The 26,847-nt window shown below is 37.1% G+C and overlaps 1 protein-coding gene across 1 annotated transcript in view; it reads left to right on the forward strand.

The window, feature by feature from the left end:
• Positions 1–26,847, forward strand: part of SVEP1 (sushi, von Willebrand factor type A, EGF and pentraxin domain containing 1) — a 334,296-nt gene that overhangs the window by 110,243 nt on the left and 197,206 nt on the right. Inside the window, exons 4-10 of the mRNA XM_063455268.1 lie at positions 9,279–9,437; positions 10,961–11,140; positions 12,871–13,050; positions 14,162–14,359; positions 17,667–17,785; positions 21,810–21,939; positions 25,169–25,276. Of these exons, the coding sequence (XP_063311338.1) occupies positions 9,279–9,437; positions 10,961–11,140; positions 12,871–13,050; positions 14,162–14,359; positions 17,667–17,785; positions 21,810–21,939; positions 25,169–25,276 (1,074 nt within the window). The remainder of the gene's footprint in view (positions 1–9,278; positions 9,438–10,960; positions 11,141–12,870; positions 13,051–14,161; positions 14,360–17,666; positions 17,786–21,809; positions 21,940–25,168; positions 25,277–26,847) is intronic.

Here is a 26,847-nt window from a genome sequence, read left to right on the forward strand (position 1 = left end):
GGGACCTATTGCCCCGCCCGGCCCCCACCCCTGAGCGGTGGGTGGGTGCCCTAAAGTAAAATGATGTGGGGGGACCTATTGTCCCCCCCCTGGCTCCCACCCCTGTGCTGCGGGTGGGGGCCCTAAATTGGAATATGGGGGGGACCTAATGTCCTCCCCCCTGAACCCCACCCCTGAGCGGTGGGTGGGGGCCCTAAACAAGAATAAGGGGGACCTAATGTCCTCCCCTCTGGCCCCCACCCCTCAGCAATGGGTGGGGGCCCTAAATTGGAATAAGGGGGGGACCTAGTGTCCTCCCCCCTGGCCCCCACCCCTCAGCGGCGGGTGGGGGCCCTAAATACTAATAAGGGGGGACCTTTAACTAAGTACCTGTAAAAAAAAATAAAACTTACCATTCAATGTTTTCTTTCTTCTAAAATCTTTTTTAAGCCCCAAAAAAGGCCAAATAAAAAACCATAATAACCGACGCAATTATATATAAAAAAAAAACGAGAGCAAAAAAATAATCCATCTTCACCCATGGAGGGCTCCGCGCAGACTGAGCTCTACAGGGCGGAGGAAGGCTTATAAAGCCTTGCCCCGCCCTGCAATTAGGCTCAGAGCACTCTGATTGGTGGGTTTAAGCCATCCAATCAGAGTGCTCTGACAGGTAAATTAAGAGACTGACAGGTAAGTCTCTACATTTACCTGTCACAGCACTCTGATTGGTTGGTTTGAAATCCACCAGAGTGCTCTGTGTCATTTTACACAGCATGGGAGAGTTCTTTGGAATTTTCCCACGCTGTGTAATTTGACTCATAACACTCTGATTGGTTACTTAGTATTTAGGGCCCCCACCCGCCGCTCAGGGGTGGGGACCAGGGGGGAGGACATTAGGTTCCCCCCCCTTATTCCAATTTAGGGCTCCTACCCGGCCCTCAGGGGTGGGGGCCGGGGGGGGAGGAAAATAGGTCCCCCCCTATTGGTATTTAGGGCTCCCACCAGCCACTCAGGGGTGTGGGCCAGGGGGGAGGACATTAGGTCCCCCCCGTTATTAGTATTTAGGGCCCCCACCCGCCGCTCAGGGGTGGGAGCCAGGGTGGAGGACATTAGGTCCCCCCTTATTATGATTTAGGGCCCCCACCCACCGCTCAGGGGTGGGGGCCCGGGGGGAGGACAATATGCCCCCCCCATTATTTTACATTAGGGCCCCCACCTGCCGCTCAGGGGTGGGTGCCGGGGGGGTCAACACGTCCCTCTTTAGTTTGATGCGCGAGTGGGGGCTCGGGAGGGGGCCTTTCAGCCTTTTAGTAGATAGCTCCCTAATACCGTGGGGATTCCTGTCATTACATTGACTGGCCAAGTAACTTACATTTTATATGAATGTATGTTACTTGATTGTTGTAAGTGTTGCAAATGCTTACAGCTGAATCCTGGCTATGTTTGTATACTTTTTATTTAAAATTGTTTACAATGTAACATTCTTCTTCTTTCACTGGGTAAGTATATTAGTACTTAGGCAATACTGTGCTTCGGAACTTCGCCACTTTGACACTTCGGAACTTCGGCAACTTTGGAACTTTGGCACTTCAGCACTTCGGAACTTTGGCACTTTGGAAATTCAGTAATTTCGGAACTTCGGGACCTTGTCAATTCGGCACTTCGGCACTTTGGCAATTCGGACATTCGGAATGTCCGAATTGCCTGAAATTCATCCGAATTCATATTCGAACCGAAACGAATTGCACGTGTCTATTATTTAGGGATCCTTATGCGTGCAGACTGTTTGGCTTGTTTGGGTTATTTCTACATTTGTATAAGACAGTGTTCACATTGTGTAAGACAGTGTTCACATTGTCTTACACATTTAATTCCACTGTAAAACTGGAGTGGTGGCAACAAGCAACTGAAGAAAGGTTTTTCCTGTACTTCAGTTGGTTTTCTTACTTCCAAGTAACTTTTAAGGCCTGAATAGAATTGGAGAAAATTTCTCACAATTCTTATTACACACACACATATATATATATATATACATTAGTTACATAGCTGAAAAGAGACTTGCGTCCATCAAGTTCAGCCTTCCTCACATATGCTTTTGCTGTCGATCCAAAAGAAGGCAAAAAACCCAGTCTGAAGCGACTCCAATTTTGCATCAAACTAGGAAAAAACTCCTTCTTGACCCCAAAATAGCAGTCAGATGTATCCTTGGATCAAGCAGCTATTACCCCACTAATTAGAAACTATATCCCTGTATGTTATGTTTTTGCAAGTGTTTATCCAATTGCAGTTTAAACATTTGTATAGACTCTGACAAAACCACCTCTTCAGGCAAAGAATTCCATATCCTTATTGCTCTTACTGTAAAAAAACCTTTTCTTTGCCTTAGATGAAATCTCCTTTCTTCAAGCCTAAATGTGTGACCTTGTGTCCTATGTATAGCCCTGTTTATGAATAGATTTCCATTCTTTCTTTACTGTTTTTTCAATCTAATTTATTACTAATTATTATTCTTCTATTCATACTCTAAGTAGCCATTATCTCTGAAGATCATTTGTTTTACATTTTCACACACTAATTGGTGTGTCTCACTTTTCTCACTTTCCGTATCATAGAACTCTACAATTCAAGGTGCAACACAAACCTGAACAAAATGATTATTGTACATTTCCCTATAAATGCTGCTGTTTTTGCTTTTGTATCTCTTAATACAAGTCTTAAAGTTTAGCACCATAATTGTATATTACTATTATAAACCAACACAATTGTGAGAATAAAAATAATTTGAAGATTTTTACATTTAGCATTGCCACAAACATTCATGCATTTACCACTAGACCTTAAAAAAAGCAATTTTGCTATTATTCTCATAAATAGGGAAACAAAACATTCACATTTGTACCAGATTGAAACTGATGTACAGTGACAGATTCCTCATTCCATTATCTGTCTCAGGTTTGCCCTGGGATTGGAATCATTATGCTGTTTGCATGACAATAGATTTTGGAGCATTGGACACAAGATCTGGAGAAACTGCTGGTTGTAAACTTAAAATATTTTAATATATAACATTTGTAAAAATATATTTAAAAAAATTAATTTATACGTAATAAATAAATAAAATAAAGCATAGTATATGCTTTATTATGGATTAAGAGAAAATATGGGTAAACTAAACCGGCGAACATATGACAAGATTGATTTGTGATATTATCAGTTTAACCCTTTCTATTTCTCTATTTGTGATAATGAAAAAAATGATGAAAGAATCCTAAACCAAAAGTAAGAAAAGAATGCTAATCGAGTCCTTTAATTACCAAAATGAATTTAGGGGGCCACAAACTGCTCTGATTCAATCACAAGCCGTTCTAAAATGGTTAGTTCATCTTTTTATAACCCTACTAGATCAACAATTATGTGGTTGTTTGTCATGAAAAACACATTTACAGCTTTATTTTCTCATTTTATGCTGGCTAAAGTTGGTTACAAATAATCTGTCAGTGTGTATGCGTGTATGTGTTTCAGTGTGTGTCTGTCAGTGAGTGTGTGCCTTGCAGTGTGTGTGTTTCTCAGTTGTTGTGTATGTTTGCCAGTATGTATTGGTATATCTGCCATTGAGTATCCCTGGGTGTTTATGTCTTTATGACATTTTGTGTTTGAGTATGTGTGTGTATATGGAATGTATACATGCATGTGAATATGTATCTATGTGTCCAGGAGCATGTTTTAGAATGTGCGTGTGGGTGGGTTGGTGGGGACCAATCCACTGGTTTTGTAAGAGGCCTCAAGTATTATAATGGCAGCCCTGCAAATATGTATTCACTGGCATGTAGAAAAGAAGAGCCTGGGGGAATTTTTCTATAATTTTCCACAGAACAATCGTAGCCCTCAAGATTTCATTCTTTGGACTATCAGCTAACAAATACTTAATCATCATTACCAAAACACATGTTTTATATCAGTTAAGTTACTTGTAAATGCTGCTTTAATAAGTGAACAATTTTGAACTGTTTCAAATGTACAGTATCATCTGTTGAGTCAACAGGTTTAATCTGTTTCCTTTTACAAGAGTCTGATTTCATGGAGCCTGGACTGGAGACAGTCTCTTTTAGATATGTTTTACTTGGATGGCAGGATTTGATTTTCTCATAATAGGTTGTCCATTGTATGCATACTGTAGCGAAAATTGTGTTACCTAGATGATGCAGTTTTTGAGTTTATTTGACTCTGAGACACCTGTTTGCAATGGCCCTCAAAAACTAACTGATTTAATTTTTGTTGCTGTTGTTGATAAATAATGTATTTAAATGGTTAATGTAGTTGTTCTGGTGTCTACTACCTGTCCCTGCAGGCTCTTTAATGTAAACACTGCATTATCAGAGTATCAGAGAAAAGGCAGTGTTTACATCAGCCTAGGAACACCTCTAGTGGCAGTCACTCAGATGGCCACTAGAGGTGCTTCCTGACTCAGTGCTGCATAGTGTGCAACCCTGACGTTCATTGTCTCCATGCTTAGCAAGGAGATGCTGAATGTTCCTCATAGAGATGCATTGAGCATAAGTGTTTTGCCGTGTATGCACAAAAGCCTCACAATGCTTTCCTATGAGAAAGCATTTGATTGGCTGAGATTGTCAATTCTGGTGATCTCATGGAGGCGTATCGGGGGAGGATCCAGCTGCAGCCAGACCTTCACAGTGCTGGAATAAAGGTGGGTTTTACACCTTTTTTACCTGGGGAAAAGCGAGGCTGGGGGGCTAAATGGTGAGCTTAGAGTTATAGTTTTAGGAAAACATCTTTGTATTCCCGACACTATAGTGTTCATTTAAACTTGTTTGCTCTTTTATATAACGTGATTAGCACTAGGGGCTACAACATGAATTTGTTTTAAGGTAAAACAAGACCATTTTAAAGTGCTAGACAATAAGAAGCATTCAGTTGATTTTTTATGTGTTTTTTCCTTATTTAACACTTTCACCTACAGTGGTCTCAGATTTGATGAATAAATATGCCCATCTGTGCCTTGATTTATTAGTGCACATAAAAAGCTAGCAATCGCAAGAAAACAATTTACACTTGTTGTTCTTTTAAAAGAGCTGTTAGATTTACTAGTCTGACTCATCGTATTGAAAAGTAGAGTAAAATATATAGCTCCAGAATAATAATTTTCCTGGAGCAAAGCCTTCAAAGTAACAACAAAATTAGATTCACCAGACCAGTGCTATGTTCATCAAAATGAAATTTACAATCCACCATCGCTCCTTTACCAACAGTGAGATTACACATGTTATCAATCAGTCAATTTGAAGGCTTAATGGCACAAAGTAGCAACAGGGAAAGAACCACTTGCTAAATTCTTCACATACACAATAATGGGGACTGTTAGTGACTGGAGTTTTAATAGTGGCTACCTGTTGCTACTTGTGAAATTGGCAGAATTTAAACAGCTCCTGCTAAAGTTATGGGTTATAGATAAATCGCCCTGAGATTCATATACACAATTATGACTGACAAGGTTTTGAAAACTAGTAAACGCCATTTTTGTGTAGTTTTTACTTGGTGTTATATAAATAGAGAGAGTAATGTGTAAAATACTTTAACCCCTTAAGGACACATGACATGTGTGACATGTCATTATTCCCTTTTATTCCAGAAGTTTGGTCCTTAAGGGGTTAAGACTACAATATGTGTGTGGGTCTATATGTATTTTAGAACACTCTGCTATAGTATGCAGATACCAGGAGCTAACCTATGATGTTGGCTGGGTATGGTAGAAGGTACAAGTATAGAAATTACAGGTATATAAATGCGTACTGTGCCTTTAAGATAAAAGAAATGTGTGCTGTGCCTTTAAGAAAACTAACATAGTATGTGTGGCAGGTCTAGTGGCAGCGATAAAATAAAATAAAACAGAGGGAAAAGTGTAGAATGATATTAAAAACAAAAGATGAATCGAATAAGCAACAGATAAAAACAGAGAGAAAAAATGGAAAAAAATAAAAAATATATTAATGCAAAAATGATAATAAAAATAGAAATAAATAAATAGTAAAAATACAGCCGATGATATGTGCAGTGCAAATATCTCTATCCCTGATATAAAACAGGGTAGTTGATATCCACTCCAAATAATATACAGAGCACGTCCCCTGGAGAGAGATTCTTATCGGGACACACACAGAGAAGCCCGCCGTCCTCACCGGCAGCAGGATTTCTAAAGCTTATCGGCCGAAGTCAATTAACATCAATCCGAGCCAAATCCAAGGGTTTCTGCACTTTTCTGAGCTAAATTAGACTGGTAACAACTGTATGAACTGTTCCTGAATTATATTTTTATATTTTTATCAATAAACTGGTTTATGTTATATACATCCAGTTTGTACCATTGCTTTCTATTTCTAGTGATACATTTTCTGTATTACCCTAGCATCCAGTTCCTTATACTGTACTGCTATTATACTTTTAAACATTTGAATCGCATCTTTGAAAATATACAAAGTATATTATTTGGAGTGGATATCAACTACCCTGTTTTATATCAGGGATAGAGATATTTGCACTGCACATATCATCGGCTGTATTTTTACTATTTATTTATTTCTATTTTTATTATCATTTTTGCATTAATATATTTTTTATTTTTTCCATTTTTTCTCTCTGTTTTTATCTGTTGCTTATTCGATTCATCTTTTGTTTTTAATATCATTCTACACTTTTCCCTCCGTTTTATTTTATTTTATCTCTGCCACTAGACCTGCCACACATACTATGTTAGTTTTCTTAAAGGCACAGCACACATTTCTTTTATCTTAAAGGCACAGTACGCATTTATATACCTGTAATTTCTATACTTGTACCTTCTACCATACCCAGCCAACATCATAGGTTAGCTCCTGGTATCTGCATACTATAGCAGAGTGTTCTATTTATGTATAGGTTTTAGTGAATCCCTATTTTCCAGTTTTTGAGCGACCTACTGTTAGTCAGACTCCCTCTCCCCTGGGCATTACATTAGGTATACCAGAACTATTTATTCATATCTCCTATATGTATTTTAGTTTGAAAGAACACACCACAAATATAAAGTACTTTGATCAGACAAGCAGGGCGGTTTTCTTCCACAGTGCTAACAAAAGTGGCAGGTGCGCTGTGCTAGCATGCGCCTGCCTTCGCCTTCTCAGTATTGGAATACTGTGTTTGCATGCATGCGCAGTAGTGGCTCAATGAGAACTCTCTGTTTGGAGTATTCTCCGGCACAGACTAAGTCTGTGTTGGGAGAAAGGGGGAGCACTTCCAACGGCTGCAAAAAGAGATCTATAGCTTTTGCAAGCTGTGTCAAGATGTTTTCTAAATCTAGAAATTATGTCTAATTAAATAAATGCCTGTTTTCATTGGGGCTATATTATACTAGTTAGTGCTTTTTATTTATTTATTTTTGCGATGGAGTTTTGCATTAAACAAATAAATATTTTAATATTTGTGCTGCTTTTTCATCTGTGTAATAAATAATTATTAAAAATAATAATAGGTAAAAATAGACTGCATTGTGATTTGTGAGTCAGGAGACACAGGGTCATTCACTAAAGTGAGAATTGTCAGGAATTCAAAGAAAATTTCAAATTTAAGGACAAAATAGTTGCACTGGATCCTAGCAAATATTGCGATTTTTTCCAGTTTGGCAATTTTGGCCTTAGATTTGAAATTCACTTTTAATTCCCAACAGTTCTCCCTTTAGTGAATAACCTGCCCGGTGTGGAAATAGCATGGGCTATATTACCTTAACGTTGACTTACTGATAATTACCAATGCAAAATAGTACCTAAAGGATACACAACCTTGTAATGTATAAAGGTAAATAGTACTCTAAACAGTAAGCTCGAATGAGCAGGGTCCTCATCAACCTATTGTTCCTGTAACATTTTTTAGTTGTCTCGTTTATTGTTAAATCTCTCCCTTTTTATAAAAGTGTAAAGCGCTGCGGAATAGGTACCCGCAGTATGAATGCCAAAAATAATAATAGTAGTAAAGTCTGGAATACAGGCAGCATATAAAAAGTCATAGTGAAAATGAAGGTGCTCACAGCTTCGGCAACTGAATATACAATAAAACACATATTTATATTTTCTACCTCAAAGGGTTACATAAAAAAACATTAAAGTGTACTTACAACATCCTGTAACAAAGCACCACTGTGATGTAGAGAGGTCCTCCGTGGATGTCTGCATTTTGTGCCATTTACTGATAATTAATACCAAGTCGAGACACTGGAGATATATTTTAATAACCACCTGAAGCATACTATTGAGTAACTTAGATAAGTTTGGTTATGTCTATGTTTTGTTACTTTGAGAGGTTATTATAGAAGACTTTCTAAAACATCACTTAATTAAGGCTTGGAGATTAATATCAAAATCAGAATCTACATGGGTGGAAAGAATTAGGAACACCAGTTCTTATATAAACTTTCACATATTTTCAATGTATGTTGTTTATGAACAATACTACGAATTGGTTGATTTTAAAGTGAATGGTGGGGCTCATTCAGCGTTTGAAACTCAATGCATGCTACAGAATTCTGAAATTTTCTATAATTTTTTACTAAACTCTGCCAAAGATAAACCGTTTCAATAGTAAAAGAGATTGCTTAAGGAATTTTAGCAAAAACAATTAAAGGTGAATTGAATTGTCACTTCTTTGGCATTTACTGCACTGAAGAAAACATAAAAAATCACCTCACCTATAACTTATGTTAAACTTTCTGAGGTGATCTGTTTTCTTTTAAATCGATATTAAAGATTTACCAATAACATCATAATCCAGTTCAGACAAGAGCACACATTGCACGTATAAAAGAAAAATTAGAACAGTGTTTAATGTTTGTTGGGGGTGGCTGAGGGTTATGCTGCACCCTTCTCCCTTACTCTTGTTATATGGTCGGCCTGCTCACACTGAAGACCTGGCTGTGCATGTTTTCTCGTTTAGGTCATTTAGTTATTAACAACACTCTTGGAGAGAGAATCACAAGCGAGTGGGGGAGATGGGTAACAGTGGAAAAAAACTAGTGTGGGATAGAAGATTAAGGTTGTAATGGGTGTGTGTTGGAGAGGTGTGAGAGGCACTTGGGAGTGGGTAGGCAGAGAGAGTGAGATAGACATGAGACAGGGTGGATGCGGAAAAGATGAAATTTTTTGTCGACATGTAGTAAGCGGCAGATTCAAAGACAGACAGACAAACAGACAGATAGAAAGGCAGATAAATAGATAGAAAGAAAGATAATACAAATAATAGTGGCTTCTGTTTTTTAGCTTGCCCATCAGGAACTTACAAGCCTGAGGGTTCCCCAGGTGGAGTGAGTACTTGCATTCCATGTCCTGACCCAAACCACACATCTTCACCAGGGAGTACATCAGTAGATGACTGCTTCTGCAAGGAGGGATATGAAGAAAATAGTCAGACCTGCAAAGGTAAGTTGTTTGATTTTATGAATTCTACAGTTTAATTTCAGTATACTATTACTCAGGATTGACATACATACATATATAAATATTTGCTATAAGCATAGGAATAAAAAAATGCTAAATTGAATGTGTTGATAAAACAGAATTATGATTATATATATATAGTACTATTTCTATAAAAGCTGAAATATTGTGAACAATAAATGGTTTTCAGTGCTTTTCATGCTTTAAGATTCATTAAATGCAATTTAGTATGCAATATCTTTTCTTCATGCATTTTTTTTTCTTTGTTTGCCAATTGATCAAAACAATCTTAAATAATGACCGGGAAAAAAGAAGAGAGAGGTTGGCGCACACAATGGATAATTATTCAGCAATCTGTAATAAATATAACAGAACCTTCATAGGCAACATATATAGGAAAATTTTCAAATATATGTATAACTGGAAAAACTCACAATTTAGAGAGCCATATAAGTCGGCTCTCTACTGTAATAGCAGGTAAGTAATTCTAGAGCAGGAAATAGCTGCAATAGTGATGGTCCCCTAGGAAAGCAGAACGTCAAATCCTCCTGGATGGAAATTCAGGAACCAGATATTTGCTAAAAGTACTTCTTTATTCAATAAAAATATATAATAAGAACACAGGCACAACGCGTTTCGACCAATACAAAGGTCTTCCTCAGGTGCATAAAACATCAAATGAAAATAACAGGTTTAAATACCTAACATTGTAAATTAACAATGCAAAACACATGTGAAAAGTTACACAAAACCCCACCCAAATTGTCCATATATAGAAGTTCTCTTTTGTTTATCCTCCTCGAAGATGGTGGTCCATAGTATATTCATATTCATTCTCATAAGAAGCTGACCTCTTCTTAATGGCAGCATAAACAGGACGTTCGGATAGAGCATGTGACTTCCGTCATTCTAATGGAACGTCACTTCCGGTTTGCGGCACAACGTCATTTCCGGTTTGTATCGTGACGTCATTTCCGGTTTTGGCCGTTCGAAAGACAGTGATCTCAGTTCATCACAAAAGTCCGCCATGTTTAAAAGGGGAAGAAGAGGACAAATAAAGAAAGGGCAAAACAGCCATTAAAGAGAGTAAAAACGAAAGTGACAAAAATAAATAAAAAACATATGGTTTAAAACATTAAAAGACTAAAAACACCAAGCATATGTCTTCTTACTTAAAATTCACAAAAAGGGGAGCACATATAGAGCACAAAAAATACTTTAAAAACTATATAAAAAAATATATATAACATATTTTTATACATATCTTTAAAATGTATAAAAAAATGACCGACCAAAACAAAAACAAGTAATTTTGTATAGTGAAACAGATTAGCATACACATGCTCACATACACAGTGGCAAAAAAGAAAAGTGTATTTAATTAAATTTTTTATTGTAATATATGTGCATTTTTTTTTAGCAAACGTGAATGTCATTTAATGAAAACACAAACAATTCTCTAACGATATTGTTTTTTTTTTTCATTTTATTCTAAACACCATTAGTTGTTCACTGTCCTGAACTCCTGCCCCCTGAGAATGGGTATTTTATTCAGAATGTCTGCAACAATCACTTTGACGCTGCATGCGGAATCCGATGCGAGATAGGGTTTGAATTAGTTGGAAGCAGCATTCGGCTTTGTCAACCAAATGGGCTGTGGTCAGGATCACAAACATCTTGCAGAGGTAAGAGAAGAATAGATTATTTTTTTCCCCCCTACTATTGCACAGTACCAACTATCATTCAGTGTCTAGTGAGCAACAATTACCTCTTGCATAAACATTCAGGTTAGAAAAGCAAAACATGCTTCCAATTAACACCCCTGACCTAGAGAACACAACATGCTAGACAACAAAAGATCTTCACTCTATAGGAATGAAGGCCTGCTATGGATCTCAGTTATGCAAAGAATATGTGTATTGTGTCATTTATCTTCATATTAACTAAAAAGAATTTAGCTTTGTTTGTAGTTAAAAGCTTATGATGGATATCGAAAGTAATCTCTTTGCCTCAAGCTGTTTCGTTAACATTTTTATAATTTCCTTCTAAACATCTGCTGGATATCCCATCCGTGTTTGCCAAACTATTGTACACTGAGTTGTTACAGAGAATAGTGTTGCTGTTCCGTTTTTTCCAAAGGAACTTTTATGCATCTTAAATTTAAGTTTACTTAAACCAAACCATTATTTTATTTAGTTTAGCCTAGTCTTATACATCAGGGTTCCAAATTTCCATTTGCTTATTAGCCATTGGGGAATAATAAAAAAAAACAGCCCTGGTGCTTAGAAGTTTACCCCTGGTTAATGTGTTAAGATCCCCCCGTCTTGCAGTGGCAAATAGCCTGTAAACCTAGTTAGAAGCATAGTACTTAACATTTTGATCCCTGGTCTACACACATTAGATTGTTCAAAATTTACATGAGACTAAATTTAAATGTGGGGATATTTTAATTAAGCAACATTCTTCCTGTTACTCATAAATCACCTTATCCGATGTGACATCAATTATGCACTTTTAAATTGGTAAGGTGTGTATATGCTCATTAGATTAGCATTTGAGAATGCTCAGCTGGTAGCGACACCTGCTGGCACATTCCTTCAATCCAATTACAAGCCAACAACGGTCAACAGTCTTTCCAAGGTCAATAAAATCAGTATGATCATTTGGTAGTCATAGCATCAGTTCTCTATAAAATAGCCAAATGTGACACTAGCCAATATTCCAGGTTAAAATTGTTTGGAGAACTATATGGTTGTCTTAGAAAATACTATGTTAAATTGCTGAAATTATCTTACTTTACAGTAAAAATTGCAGCCGGAGCATTGGTGATAGATGTTTTCATCCTTACTGAATCATTCAACCATTTAAATAAGGGTGGCCAAAGTGTAGACCCCTAGCTTTAAGGCTGACAAAGTATAATGGGAGATGTGACTATTTAACAGCTGGAGATCTACTATTACCAATCACTGTTAGACTGAGTATGACCAGAGAAGGATTAACTGTACACTTACCTTAGACTACTGTCTAGGGCAGGGATAGGTAACCTTCGGCACTCCAGATGTTGTGGACTACATCTCCCATAATGCTCTCACACACATAATGCTGGCAAAGCATCAGGGGAGGTGTAGTCCAAAACATCTGCAGTGCCGAAGGTTGCCTATGCCTGGTCTAGGGCCTACGGAGAGGTTCTGAAACCATGAATTTGCTTGGCCCCATTCACCATTCATATATATATATATATATTTTTTAAATTGGTAACCTGTCTACACCCTGTGGAATCTTTATGCTTCTTGAATTGCACTGGTAAGGCATAATAGAGGTTACATTGTTATTATTATTTTTTTTTTATATTTTATTTTAACTCTCCTCCAAAAATAAAATATTAACGCATATAAATGTGTGTTTATATTTCCAGTACAAACATGTCCAAAACTTCATCCTATTGAACATGGCAGGATAAACTGTTCTGCAAGCGACATGTCTTATGGAAGTGTATGCTCTGTATCTTGTACTGAAGGATATCAGTTGGAGGGAAGTTCTAAACTCTCCTGTCAAGGGAATGCACAATGGGATTCTAAACCACCCAGCTGTAAAGGTACCTTTATATTTTCAAATATTTCTGTAATATGTAAAATGAAAATCTTATACCGGCTGATGTAGTATTCTGAGCCGGATACATGACAGCACCAAGGATTGTTCCTGTAAAAGCAGTGGGTACCTTTTCAAAATGCCTAGTAACGTTACTGAAACAGACCGCATAAAAATGTGTAAATCTAAAGAATAAATGAGCTGTTCCACATAAGAATTTGACACAGTTAAATTATGACAGTTTTGAGGTCCATACTGCCCTACCGTTGCTTCATGTGACATTTATTCTGTTTTACTTGTTGCTCCTATGTGGAGCTTTAGGCAGAGTTTTTTTTATTTTTTATTTTCGCTTCTAGGTCTTTTACCTGTCGAGGGCATGACATTTGATAGATAGGTTTTGAGGGCATACCTAAAGCCACACTTCTTTTTATTACTTATTTATTTTGTTAAGGAGTTGGATTAAGTTGGTTGTCAAGTGTGCTTTAACGAGGATAGGAAGAAGGGTACATTAACTAAAGAATACATTATGGTAGGCTCTCTATTAAAGTATTAATATAGACCAGAATTTCAGATTTGCAGCTAATACGGAGATTTTGTTTTTATTTTTGAACTAAAGAAAAAGTCAAGGAGTCTATATTTAGCGAAAGTAAAACATAAATATTTACATTAGGAAATACAAAATCTAACCTTCAAGGTCAGAAGAAATTTTATTTTTATAAATGCTACTTAGAAATTCAGTATAATTTGTAGAAACTGCAATGTAGGAAATTATAGAAAATATGAAGTTTAGCAGCACATAACAGTAAACCAATGTAACATTTGTATTATAAATAAGTGAAGAGTTCAGTAATGGGATTAAGGTCAATTTAAAATTATTCTTCACAAAACCAACTAACCTGGAATTATCTCTAAATAAACTATATTGCAAATGTGTGCCTTTATTACTGCTAGAGCTGGTTTCTTTGTAAAGGAATGCTAGCATCATTTTTTTTTATTTTTCATACTTCTAACTGTTGCAAAATTTTATATAATGTTTTACAAATGTTATACATTTTCAAAGTAATATAAAGACAACCATGTTTAGTTTTATTTTAATAATATTTCTTTATGTTGCACAGAGATCCGCTGTTCTACTTTTAGCAAACCAAAAGATGTTCTGATATACCCATCAAATTGTGGAAAACAACCAGGCGTGTATGGCTCAGCCTGCCATTTGGGATGTCACAAAGGCTTTGCTTTATCTGGAGTTAGTGATGTTGTGAAATGTCTTTCCAATGGAAAATGGAGTGAAGATGTTCCAATGGCTGTATGTAAAGGTAAATTAGTTAAAGCCATAGAATAGAACATTTATATGAAGTCTTAATTTAGAAAATGAAGTCTATGATGATATCTATAATTAGATCATAGTGAAAGAAGTGCTCTAGCCTTCCCCCCTCACCCTATTTAAGTATTTAAAGTGTTAACTGTTACATTATGAGATAATTAGCTATTAGCTTATCTAACTGGCTGTGATCAGTGTATTCTTTTAGCCAATGAGCTGGCCCTACACAGCAGGTCTTAGCTCGAAAGATGTAATAGAAGTTCATCAGATTGGTACTTGGCAGACCCCAGGTAAGTTGTCAAACTGTTAGCAAACATTTGAGTACTGATTTTGGGGGTGTCAGGGCACTTCTGGCACCATAACCACTACAGCACACTGTATAGGCTATGAGGATTGGAGTGTTTGTTTAACATTCAGGTTCAGATTCAACTTTATTGTCACTGTACCATGGACATACAAGGGCAATGAAACACAATATGAAGTGCAAAATATGAATACACAATCATGTGCATAATGGTGCAGAACATGATCAAATTGACCATGTACATAAGTGCAATGTGAGTACAATAGTGCAATGTGAACACATAATCATGTGAATGAAAGTGTGTAATGCAAACACAGAACAAATTAAAACATATAATAATAATAACAAAGTATTTAAACAGGAAAGGTACATTCAGATTACTCTGGTTTCCAAGTATGTCCTGGGAAAGTTACCTTAGCCCAACACCCAGGGGTTGTTACTATCCCCCAATTTAATGGTACTCATTTTATCTACTTTTATGAAGGGCTGAGTCAATCCTGCCGGGATTTGAACCTGCGACCCAAGGGTTAGAACAGATTCTGCTGATGCATTAGCCCACTGAGGTATTTCACCGGCCTTAAAGATAATCATGTGCATACAAGAGCAAAATGCGATCACCACAGTCATGTGCATATGTAATTACATATTAAACCTACCCAAGTGCATAATAAAAAGCAATGAGTGCAATTTACCAATCGATAAAGCCTAATGTATCCTCCTGTTAGACAAACCAGTATAACTAAATCTTAATACAATTATATTCTTAAGAAACTATCGCTTATAGATTGAGTTCAAAAACATCACTGCAGAGGGAACAAATATTATCTCATGTAACGATGTTCATGCTCAAATGTGACATTTTTCTTCTCTATTTCTGTAACCATCCATGCATTCATATACTAAAACAAAAACAAATGTTTAATAAAAATAAAACTATTCCCAAACCTACGAATCTTACAAAGCAGCCTCCTTTTCCAGAGGGAAGAAGATTAAAGAATCCATATTTGGGATGGAACGTGTCCTTAATGATTCCACTTATTCTCTGAGCACAACCCTTGTAGATCTTTTCAATCGATGGAAGTTGAGCACCAATAATATATTGAGCGGTCTTCAATACTCATTGAAGAGCCTTCCTATCAGCTACTGAACAGTTACTGTACCATGATAAAGTACAATTTGTTAAAATGTGTTAAAACATCTTCTATTACCTCTTTACAATTTTGTTTTAATACACACATAGCACGCAAATGATCTAAGACAGGAGTACACAAAAGGAAGATCTTCAAATGTTTTAGAACCACAGCTCCTGTGATGTTTTGAATTCCTAAGGTTGGTGAGTGAAGCATCACCGGAATTCTAAATCTGCAACTTCTGGGGAAGTAACATTTGGGCACTACTGGTATAGGGTCTCATTGCTAGAGGAAACTAGAAAATCACTGTGAGGAGCGGAGACACAGAATTGTCCAAAGGCTTAACCTCTTTTCAAAAATTAAAGGAGTTAAGACACTGTATGATTGACATGATTGAAATCATACAATTCTATGGATTTAAGCTCTACGCCAAGATAGGCAACCTTTGGCCCTCCAGATGTTGAGTACTACATCTGGCAAAGCAACAGGGGAAATATAGTCCATAACATCTGGAGTGCTGAGCGTTGGCTACCCCTGCTCTAGGCAGTAACTAACATTGTCCTCTACACCTTTGATTGTATGCAGTGCTTGTTGTCTGCCATTTGGCTTATAATCCTGTTGTGGTTATAGAAATATAAATCGCTTAAACAGTAATAGCATAACAATAGTTAAAAGTGAAATGACCCTCAGACACTGAAATCTAAACAGTTTGCACTGGTCATAAATAATAGTTTTATCTCTTTCAAAGACTTTTTGACAACAAAAGTAAAATTGCTTTTCTGCAGATTATCTGAAAATAAAATCAACAGACATTTTATTAATCCTCAGTCCAAACAGATGATATATTTTCAATTTTGAAAAAAAAAATGCAACTGAATACATGTTTGTTTGTTTTTTATTTTATTTTTTTTAAATGAGGACTGTTTCTATATATAAACACAAAAATGCCTTTTATGGATTCTCAGCTAATTTCTGAATATACACCAATTGAAAACCTTTAAATGGTGGTAGTTTGACAACATGTAGGTTTGCTGTTTTGTTAGGTTTGGTGTGTAGAGCAAATCAGATATTATATTTATATAATTAAATGGGCTATCTGAGCTCCATAACTACCACAGCTCTCAAACTACAATTGCTGCCCAAAATTGAGATAATGCAGAAATTCAGTTCTAACAGTATAGAAACAAAATGCTCAATTGCGAATCATGACTAAATAAGCTGCACAAATCGCTCTCATATGAATAAAATGGAATAAAATTTGCATACTGTTACATTATGATTCCGCATCTGGTTAGCTCACCATTATGTCAAAGTACTCCTAGGAGGAGCTGTGAAGCATACATTACGCGCTCCTACCCTGGGTGAGCAACGAACACTTTCTGACCAAAAGGGCAATGTACACAAAAACGATTTAAATGACTAGAAGTAATGAATGCTGCCTTGATGTACCAGATCCTCTGTGATGTAACCTTGAACACCTTACCCTCTTTTTTTTTTCTGTACCCCTCCTTTTCTTTTTGTTATTGAAAACCAATAAATTCAACTGGAAAAAAAAAAGTACTCCTAGAAGGTATCTAACCAAGTGTCGATAAATCTCATCAACTCATACTTAGCTTTCCACTATAGTAAATACCCCAGAAGTGAGTGCAATGTGATATGGCAACATATTGCTGGACATATTAATAATGTCAAGTGGCAAAAAGGACCAAAAATAAGATTTGTAGTTGCAGTTAATTGAAAAAATAATAATTGTAACTTGCAGAAGTACTTTTAAAATATATCTTTATAGAAAAATATTTAAATTATATCTTGAACTGTTTTTTTTTTTAACTTCCTGATTTATTCCTACTGCATACATTATTTTGCAGATATTGAACCGCCTGAAATTGTATGTCCAGACAACATTGTTGCTAAGAATATTGAGCACCAGAGTTCAGCACATATAGACTGGAAAGCTCCAGAAGCACGAGATAATTCTGGTGAAGAGGTAAGAACAGCTTGTTCATCATTCTTACTGCTAAGGTGATATATCACAATGTGGCACTAAGAGTGATCTGGAAAGTCTAGCTAGTAAACTTGCAAGCCACAAGGAATGGGACAGAGGGAAAATGCCATTTGTTGAAATAAGCTGTTGAGAGTATACATGCCATTAATGACCAGTGGAGCTAGACGGGTAGTGTCATGGGTTTGATGAAGATGGATTAATTTCACAGCAGAGTAAGGACCATAAAAAGCAAAATAAAAAATATAGTGCTCTTCATAAAAATGAATTAGTAAATAATATTTGGAGCCTTACGGTAGTTACAATTTTTGGAGCAGCCAAACCACTCTATGTATGTAGCATTAGTGGTATAAACCCCACCATGGATTCTTGTCTAAAAGTCTATAATGAAAAGGTGTCTCAGGATGCCAGCCAAGATTGAGAGTAGAAATAATAATAACATTGCAAAAAAGAAAAAAAATATGGCAACACAAATGGCATAAGCCAAACCATACTTTATTGCTATAAAACACATTTTTAAAAAGTGAAGTAACAATTGACAAAGCATTTCTCCTTAAAAAAGGCCATATTAAGTGGATTCCCATCATGGCAAGTTAAGCTGCCCCTTAGCCCACACACACAAAAAGAAGGAAGAACTGAACCAAACATGTTTACATTTCCCTCAAGATTTTGGCATGTGGCAGCTTGGAAATCGGAAATTTGTCTGATTGACTGAATGGGCCAAATTCAGCCGACTTGCAGTTTGGGCCAAAGTCTAACATTTTGGTTGAGTCAGGTGCATTTCTGCTGTATCCACAGCTGCAATATACACTTAAATTACAATTTATGAAGTCATGAAGCAGAATCACAAAATGGAAAATCTGGAAACTATTGCTATTTATAAAATAATGAAAATACTAGTAAACACTTTTATATGCAATGTAGATAAATCAGCCCTCAGGGGAAGATATTTAAGCAATATTATGGAAAATCCCTCTGTACTACAACCTTTTTCCATACTAATATTTACAGATTAACACATTAAAGCACATTCTTCAAGAACATCAGTGTTTTCTTCGCATTGTGGATTTCAATATATATATTAGCAATGCTATCAAGATGTTGACAGTAAAGCTTAGTTTTGTTTGGTAAATCTTTTACAAAACAGAAAAACAAAACACAGTTAGGAAAGTGTATAAAATAATGTCACCTATTCTTATTTTGATGTGTCCTTAGAGTTAGTGTCTGAAATGTGTTTTGAGAAACAAGAATGGTTTAATTGCTTTATAGCTTTTGATGTGGTGAGACATGTCTATATAAATAAAACGATATTGCTTATATTGCTACTATATACAGGTGTATATACACTGTCTGGCAAAAAAAAAAGTTGCCTCCAAAAAAGAGGTCACATACTCTAATAATTTGTTGGACCGCCTTTAGCTTTCTTTACGGTACGCCTTCGCTGTGGCATTGTTTTGATAAGCTTCTGCAATGTCACAAGATTTATTTCCGTCCAGTGTTGCATTAACTTTTCACCAAGATCTTGTATTGATGATGGGAGAGTCGGAGCACTGCGCAAAGCTTTCTCCAGCACATCCCACAGATTCTCAATGGGGTTAAGGGCTGGACTCTGTGGTGGCCAATCCATGTGTGAAAATGATGTCTCATGCTCCTTGAACCACTCTTTCGCAATTCGAGCCTGATGAATCCTGGCATTGTCATCTTGGAATATGCCTGTGCCATCAGGGAAGAAAAAATCCATTGATAGAATAATCTGGTCATTCAGTATATTCAGGTAGTCAGCTGATCTCATTCTTTGGGCACATAATGTTGCTGAATCTAGACCTGGCCAACTGCAGCAACCCCAGATCATAGCACTGCCCCCACAGGCTTGTACAGTAGGCACTAGGCATGATGGGTGCATCACTTCATCTGCCTCTCTTCTTACCCTGATGCGCCCATCACTGTGAAACAGGGTAAATCTGGACTCATCCGACCACATTTAATAATGTGCTGGACAGTTCTTTACCCAATTTTAGTAGTTTCTGCAATCTCCTTAGATGTTTTTTTCTGCTTGATGCATGCCAATGATTTGACCCTTATCTAATAGACAAACATCTTTTCCACGACCACGAGGTGTGTCTTTCGACATAGTCATTTCAGAAATGAGAAGCTGCTCATTGCATCAGTTGGGGTTAAATAACTTGTTGTCTACTGAAGGATAATCGCCCATGAATTAACTATCCAATAGGAGGCTCTTACCTATTTGCTTAGTTAAATCCAGTTAGTGACTTTTTTTTTTGGCCAGGCAGTGTATATATATATATATATATATATATATATATATATATATATATATATATATAGTATCAGGTGAAAAAGAAAGTACACCCTTTGAATTATATGTTTTACATATCAGGACATATAAATAACAATCATCTGTTCTTTAGCAGGTCTTAACAATAAGTGAATACAACGTCAGATGAACAACAACACATGACATATTACCTATGTCATGATTTATTTAACAAAACTAGAGCCAAAATGGAGAAACCATGTGTGAAAAAAGTATACCCTTACTGCCTCCATAGGAATTACAAGACCAAGTAGCATACAGATGCTGTTAATCAGATGTCCATGATTAATTGATCTTCATCAAGTGTGACCACCTCTATACAAGCTGAAGTTTTAGCCATTTGTTGGTCTAGAGCATTCTGATATGTATTAAAATAATGCCAAGAAGGAAAGACATTAGCAATGATCTTAGAGAAGCAATTGTTTCTGCCCATCAATCTGGGAAGGGCTATTATGTTATTTCCCAAAAAAAATTAAGTCCATTATTCTACAATGAGAAAGATTATTCAAAAGTGGAAAACATCAAGACAGTTGCCAATCTTACCATGAGTGGACATCCAAGCAAAATCACCCTAAGGTCAGACCATTCAATTTCAGAGAAATTGCAAAAAGAGTTGCATGTCAGACTCTACAGGCCTCAGTTAGTATGTTATTCAAATGTTAAAGTTCATGACAGTACAATTAGAAAAGGACTGAACAAGTATGGTATGTTTGAAAGGGTTACCAGGAGAAAGCCTTTTCTCTCTAAAAAGAACATGGCAGCACAACTTAGGTTTGCAATGTTGCATCTGAACAAACCACAATACTTATGTAATAATGTATTTTGGACAGATGATACCAAAGTGGAGATGTTTGCCGTAGTGCACAAAACTATGTTTGGCAAAAACCAAACACAGAATATCAGCACAAATACCTCATACCAATTGTCAAGCAGTGATTTGAGCTTGTTTTGCAATTACAGGAACCTAGATCATAGAGTTGACCGTGAAACTCCTCTCTATACTAGAGTCATATGTGAGGCTATATGTCCAACTAAAGCATTCCCAAATTGGCTCATGCAACAGGACAATGAGCCCCAGCACACCAGAAAATCTAAAACAGAATGGCTGAAAAAGAAAATAATTAACCCGACTGAAATGCTGTGGCGTGACCTTAAGAGACAATTTGCCAGCAAACCTCAACGAACTGAAGCAACTGTGTGGGCCAAAAGTCCTCCACAACGATGTTAGAGACTGATTAAGTCAAACAGCAAATGATAACTTCAAGTTATTGCTGCTAAAGGTGGCTCTACAATTATTGAATCATAAGGTGTACTTAGTTTTTCACACTAAACTTCTCCATTTTGGCTTTATTTTTGTTAAAAAATGTTGTTGTTCATCTGAGGTTATAGTTACATAATTTAAAGACCTGCTAAGGAACAGATTGATGATCATGATTGTTATAATGTCCTGATATGTAAAACCATAGAATTCAAAGAGGGTGTACTTTCTTTTACCCATGACTATAGATAGATAGATAGATAGATTAACTTTTGTAAGCACTTCAGCTTTTTAATACATTACTTAAGCAAAATAATAATATTAATGCCTTATTTTAAACTTCAACTTACCCATCATGCAAGTTTTTGAAAGATTGTACAATCTTGAATTCTTATTAAATAAATTCTCTTTTAAAGGTATCAATTCAAATAAGCCCAGGTTTCCTACCTCCTCAAATGTTTCCTATTGGAGAAGTGACTGTTACCTATATAGCCACAGATACATCTGGTAACAAAGCAAGCTGCACGTTTAACATTAAGGTCACTGGTAAGTCATGTAATATTGAATATAATAGGCTTTATGTTTGTTTTTGTCAAATAAAATGCATTATTTTTGTGAGGGTGCAATGTATTTTAAAAAAATAAATAAGAAAAGCATGTACAAGGCTGCTGGCTCACATCTTATCTTTTGGCACTTTGAGAAAAACAAATGGGTGTTGTTCGTGCAAGTGACGTGAATCTGACAACAACTTTAATCAATTGTACAATTACTTTTTTTGAAGTGAAAAAGATGCAGTGAGTGACTGTATTGTACAGTCACATGTCCTAACCATTTATTTCTATGTTCATTAAGAAGTATGTATGTATGTCATGTAATTTACATAAACATGCTTGGTAATTTTCCCAAAGGATTTAATGGTTGACCATAAAGTGGCTGAAGGATCTCAATCAATATTTCAGATGCTAGTTCCTTGAATTAAAATATTTCATAAAATTTTGGTGGGTCTATTTTGGTATGTTCCTTAAATTTCTTCTTTTATGATATCTTTAATGTCTTCCATCATGCATCGTTTAAGTCCAACATCTTCTTCCTGTCCATGTAACATGAAGATGAAGGTAGCATCAACTGAACAACCTGATATTTAAGGGCATTGGGATCAGCACACTTTTGTCTTCCTTCGTATTACCAGTTACCCATTTAACCAAATTGTTGCCGTTATTTTACAGAGATATGAGATATACGATAATGATATACACATAAATAAACAGAATATATATATATATATATATATATATATATACACATATATATATATATATATATATATATATATAATTAACACACACATATATTAACACACATACATATTTGCATCAATAAGTACACACTTAGGATGTTAGACACATCAACTTAGATCCACTTGTGTGTAGTCTCTTATACAGACACATAAAACTCCCTAGACACACATATGTTCACACAGCTTACTAATAGAGATTCAGATGTTCACTGTTTGATTTTGATCATATGCCAAGATGTTAGAAGAAATGTCTTCTTTCATGTTGTGGCATTGCAAAACACAGAGTTTGAGAGCGCATGAAGATAAATCTGCATTAAAGGAACACTATAGTCACCTAAATTACTTGAGCTAAATAAAGCAGTTTTAGTGTATAGATCATTCCCCTGCAATTTCACTGCTCAATTCACTGTCATTTAGGAGTTAAATCACTTTGTTTCTGTTAATGCAGCCCTAGCCACACCTCCCCTGGCTATGATTGACAGAGCCTACATGAAACAAAAAACTGGTTTCACTTTCAAACAGATGTAATTTACCCAAAATAATTGTATCTCAATCTCTAAATTGAACTTTAATCACATACAGGAGGCTCTTGCAAGGTCTAACAAGCTATTAACATAGCAGAGGATAAGAAAATCTTAATTAAACAGAACTTGCAATAAAGAAAGCCTAAATAGGGCTCTCTTTACAGGAAGTGTTTATGGAAGGCTGTGCAAGTCACATGCAGGAAGGTGTGACTGGGGTTCATAAACAAAGGGATTTAACTCCTAAATGGCAGAGGATTGAGCAGTGAGGCTGCAGGGGCATGTTCTATACACCAAAACTGCATCATTAAGCTAAAGTTGTTCAGGTGACTATAGTGTCCCTTTAAAAGAAACTGAATGTGCAAAACTAGGCACATGTTTAAAACTGACTAAGTATGCATTATACAGGTGATTTCACTTGTGTCAGTACTTGTGCAGTGGTTCCTAATTCCTGAACTAAGACCTGAAACTTGGTCTTATGCTATCCCTTTGTTCCTACTGAGTGAAACAGGCCCATCCTTATCACCAAGTCGAGGCAACTACCCCTATTGATTGTCCACTGTAGTAGCAGTGCTTTCACCAATGGACTTGGTTAAGTGTCTACATAATGTAACATAGCAAAGTCAGATGAATTACCAAGCCAAAACTCCATACATAATGTGTACCTCTATCAAAAAAAAAAAGGTTTAGAACATTGCTGTCCAACCTGCGGCCCCCCAGATGTTGCTGAACTACAACTCCCATGATTCTCTGGCTATATTTTTAATTGAAAGAATCATGGCAGTTGTAGTTCAGCAACATCTGGGGGGCCGCAGGTTGGACAGCCCTAGTTTAGAACCACTAGCCTATGCTCGTTATACAGATGATTTCACTTGTGTCAGTATATTGCAGTGGTTCTTAATTCCTGAACTGAGACCTGAAACTTGGTCTCATACTATCCCTTTGTTCCTACTGAGTGAAACAGGCCCATCCTTATCACCAAGTCGAGGCAACTACCCCTATAGATTGTCCACTGTAGTAGCAGTGCTTTCACCAATGGACTTGGTGAAGTGTCTAAGATTTTTACATAATGTAACATAGCAAAGTCAGATGAATTACCAAGCCAAAACCCCATACATAATTTGAGCCTCTATCAAAAAAAAGGTTTAGAACCACTAGCCTATGCTCATGTAAGTAAAATGACGACATTCTTGTTTAGTTTATCATTGAAGAGAATGTACCATATTGCATACATGTAAATGACACAGGGTTATGAAATCTTTGCAAGTCTTCAGACTTGTCCCGAGTGGAAACTGCCACTTGCAACTTATGTAAGTATGCCAGTGTAATAATAGTCAAAGTGCAAAACTGTTACAAAAACCTTGAGTAAGAAATGTTTAATTAGTGAACAGTTTGATTGGCTTAAGTTTAAAATTATAAAAAAAATATATAGTTTTAAGGTTTAGTTGTTGAATTTTGATTTTGAAATATAAGGGGGTCTTTAAACTACCACACACAATGCTTCACACATGTATATAGATACCTCCTGTTAAGGAATCGTACCTTCTACGTGTCACTGAATTTAAGGTACCAGATACCTCCAGTATCGAATATCTTCTAGGTATCACAGATTTTGAGGAATGTTGTGTCTTTGATAAATAATATTGCTTTGGTACTTTTCGTAGAATGTGCATTGCTTTCCTGAAAGTGACACTAAATTATGAAGCCACAGGAGCTTTCAGATAACTAAATTCCATTACAAGAAGTGCTTGGAAAGAAGATTTGACCAGTATGAGCTCGGTTGTTAGCTCCATAGGCAAAGCATCACCTGCAGTTCTGTATCATTCAAGATTAAATACTGTTAAATATTTATGACATGAGTTGGATGTTTTGTATATTAAATCAAATCAAAACTAAATATCCAGTGTGGCATAATGCAGAAAATTCTGTTATAATAATTGTATTTTTAATTCTGCAGATGTCGATCCCCCTGTTATTGACAGGTGTCGATCCCCTCCAGCAATACAAGCAACTGATGATTTGCAAAGTGCAACATGGGAAGAACCCCAATTCTCAGACAACTCAGGTGAGATGCATAACCAAAACTGTTCCAGTTGCACTAAAAGGCTGATCCTAAATCCAATAATTTGTTTGATTTTGCTGTAAAGATTTTTTTACAGGATTTTACATTTGTTATATTTTTTTCTTATTATGATAGATATGTTTATATGACAATAGGTTGGATTGAGACCCCAGACATTACTCTAATTTTAATACATTTATAATATGATTTTTTTTTTTAAATCAGACTTCTGCTGATGCTTAAAGGAAACCTCACGTACAACTTACCTTACACTCCACTCTTGTGTCGAACTGTCCCTTCACAGATCCGCACTTGCTCCTCCCACAGCCGTTTCTGATTTGACCCCAAGCAGGGCAATGTCCTCCATGATGCAAACATTCTGGCTTCATTGTCAGTCATTCCATTTCTATACTCATATACTCCATGCAAAATAATTTATTGAAATGTAGGAGAATGGGGGGGCGGGGCTGGGCCGCCGAGCAGAACGGTTGCAGGGGAGCTCAGCTCCTGCACACAACGACCCTATAATGCCCGTAAACCACGATTTTAATCACATACCTCACCCATAAATGCAACCCTCGACGGATAAGGGCTGCCGGAACCGGGGAGAGGCTTGCTCACTGAGTTTTAGTCCCCCGGAGGGGAGATCTCTGCAGCAACAGGCGGTACCTTTCCTGGCAGTGAGTGGAGTGGACAGCCACCGCTCCACTATCCTGCCTACCAGAGCCCGACAGACAAGCTGCACCTGTACGGACCCGGTCCCAGTCCGCCCCCCTCTGGGCCGGGGGGGTGATCCCGTCCTCACCTCACAGCCGCACTGGGGATGCCACGATATACCAAGCCGCAACGAAGGCCCAAAGCCTAAATCTAAGATGGCGGAGGCCACGAGTGAAAGAGCCCATCCACAGAGCCCGGAACAGACCGCTGATCCCAGCTGGACAGACAGGCCAGGAACCCAGCAGCGAGTAAGCATTGTGGGGTCTCTAAAATACATTTATACTCAGAGGCAGATGGGGGAAGGGGGAGACGCAAAGCAAATGGCGGCACCACAGACACCGCTACCGGCACCAGACACCAAGCCGCATAAGAGGGCCCCGCACGCTCAAGCACAACGCACCCCGTAACAGCTTACCACAATGCCGAACAACCACTGGCCGAACACACAACAGCATTCTTACCTCCTGGCGGCGACCAGCAGCTATTGGAAGCCGGGCAAGGTATCACACCACTGCCATACACTCTCCCCTCTCTTTCCCACATGGTGAAAGGACACAGCTACAACGCGGAGGGTGCGCTGTAAGGAGCACACAACACCCTAGTCCTCGACCTGGTCCAGATCGTGATGGGCTTATACCTAAGACACTTGAGGCCCTGCAGAAGCAGCATTGGATGAAGCCCGGCCAGAAGGGGGACCTTCCCAATCTCCCCCGTTATCCCAGGGGATGACTCCTATAATCTTAAATCATAGTACCTGCTAAATCAACAGTTTTTCTTTTTTTGTTTATCTCTCCTTCTACTTTTTTTAATTTTCCATATCTGAAGGCACTCTTAATAATCAAACAGTCAGTTAGCAT

Source organism: Pelobates fuscus, chromosome 5 (assembly GCF_036172605.1).
Source record: "Pelobates fuscus isolate aPelFus1 chromosome 5, aPelFus1.pri, whole genome shotgun sequence".
Classification (NCBI taxonomy): domain Eukaryota; kingdom Metazoa; phylum Chordata; class Amphibia; order Anura; family Pelobatidae; genus Pelobates; species Pelobates fuscus.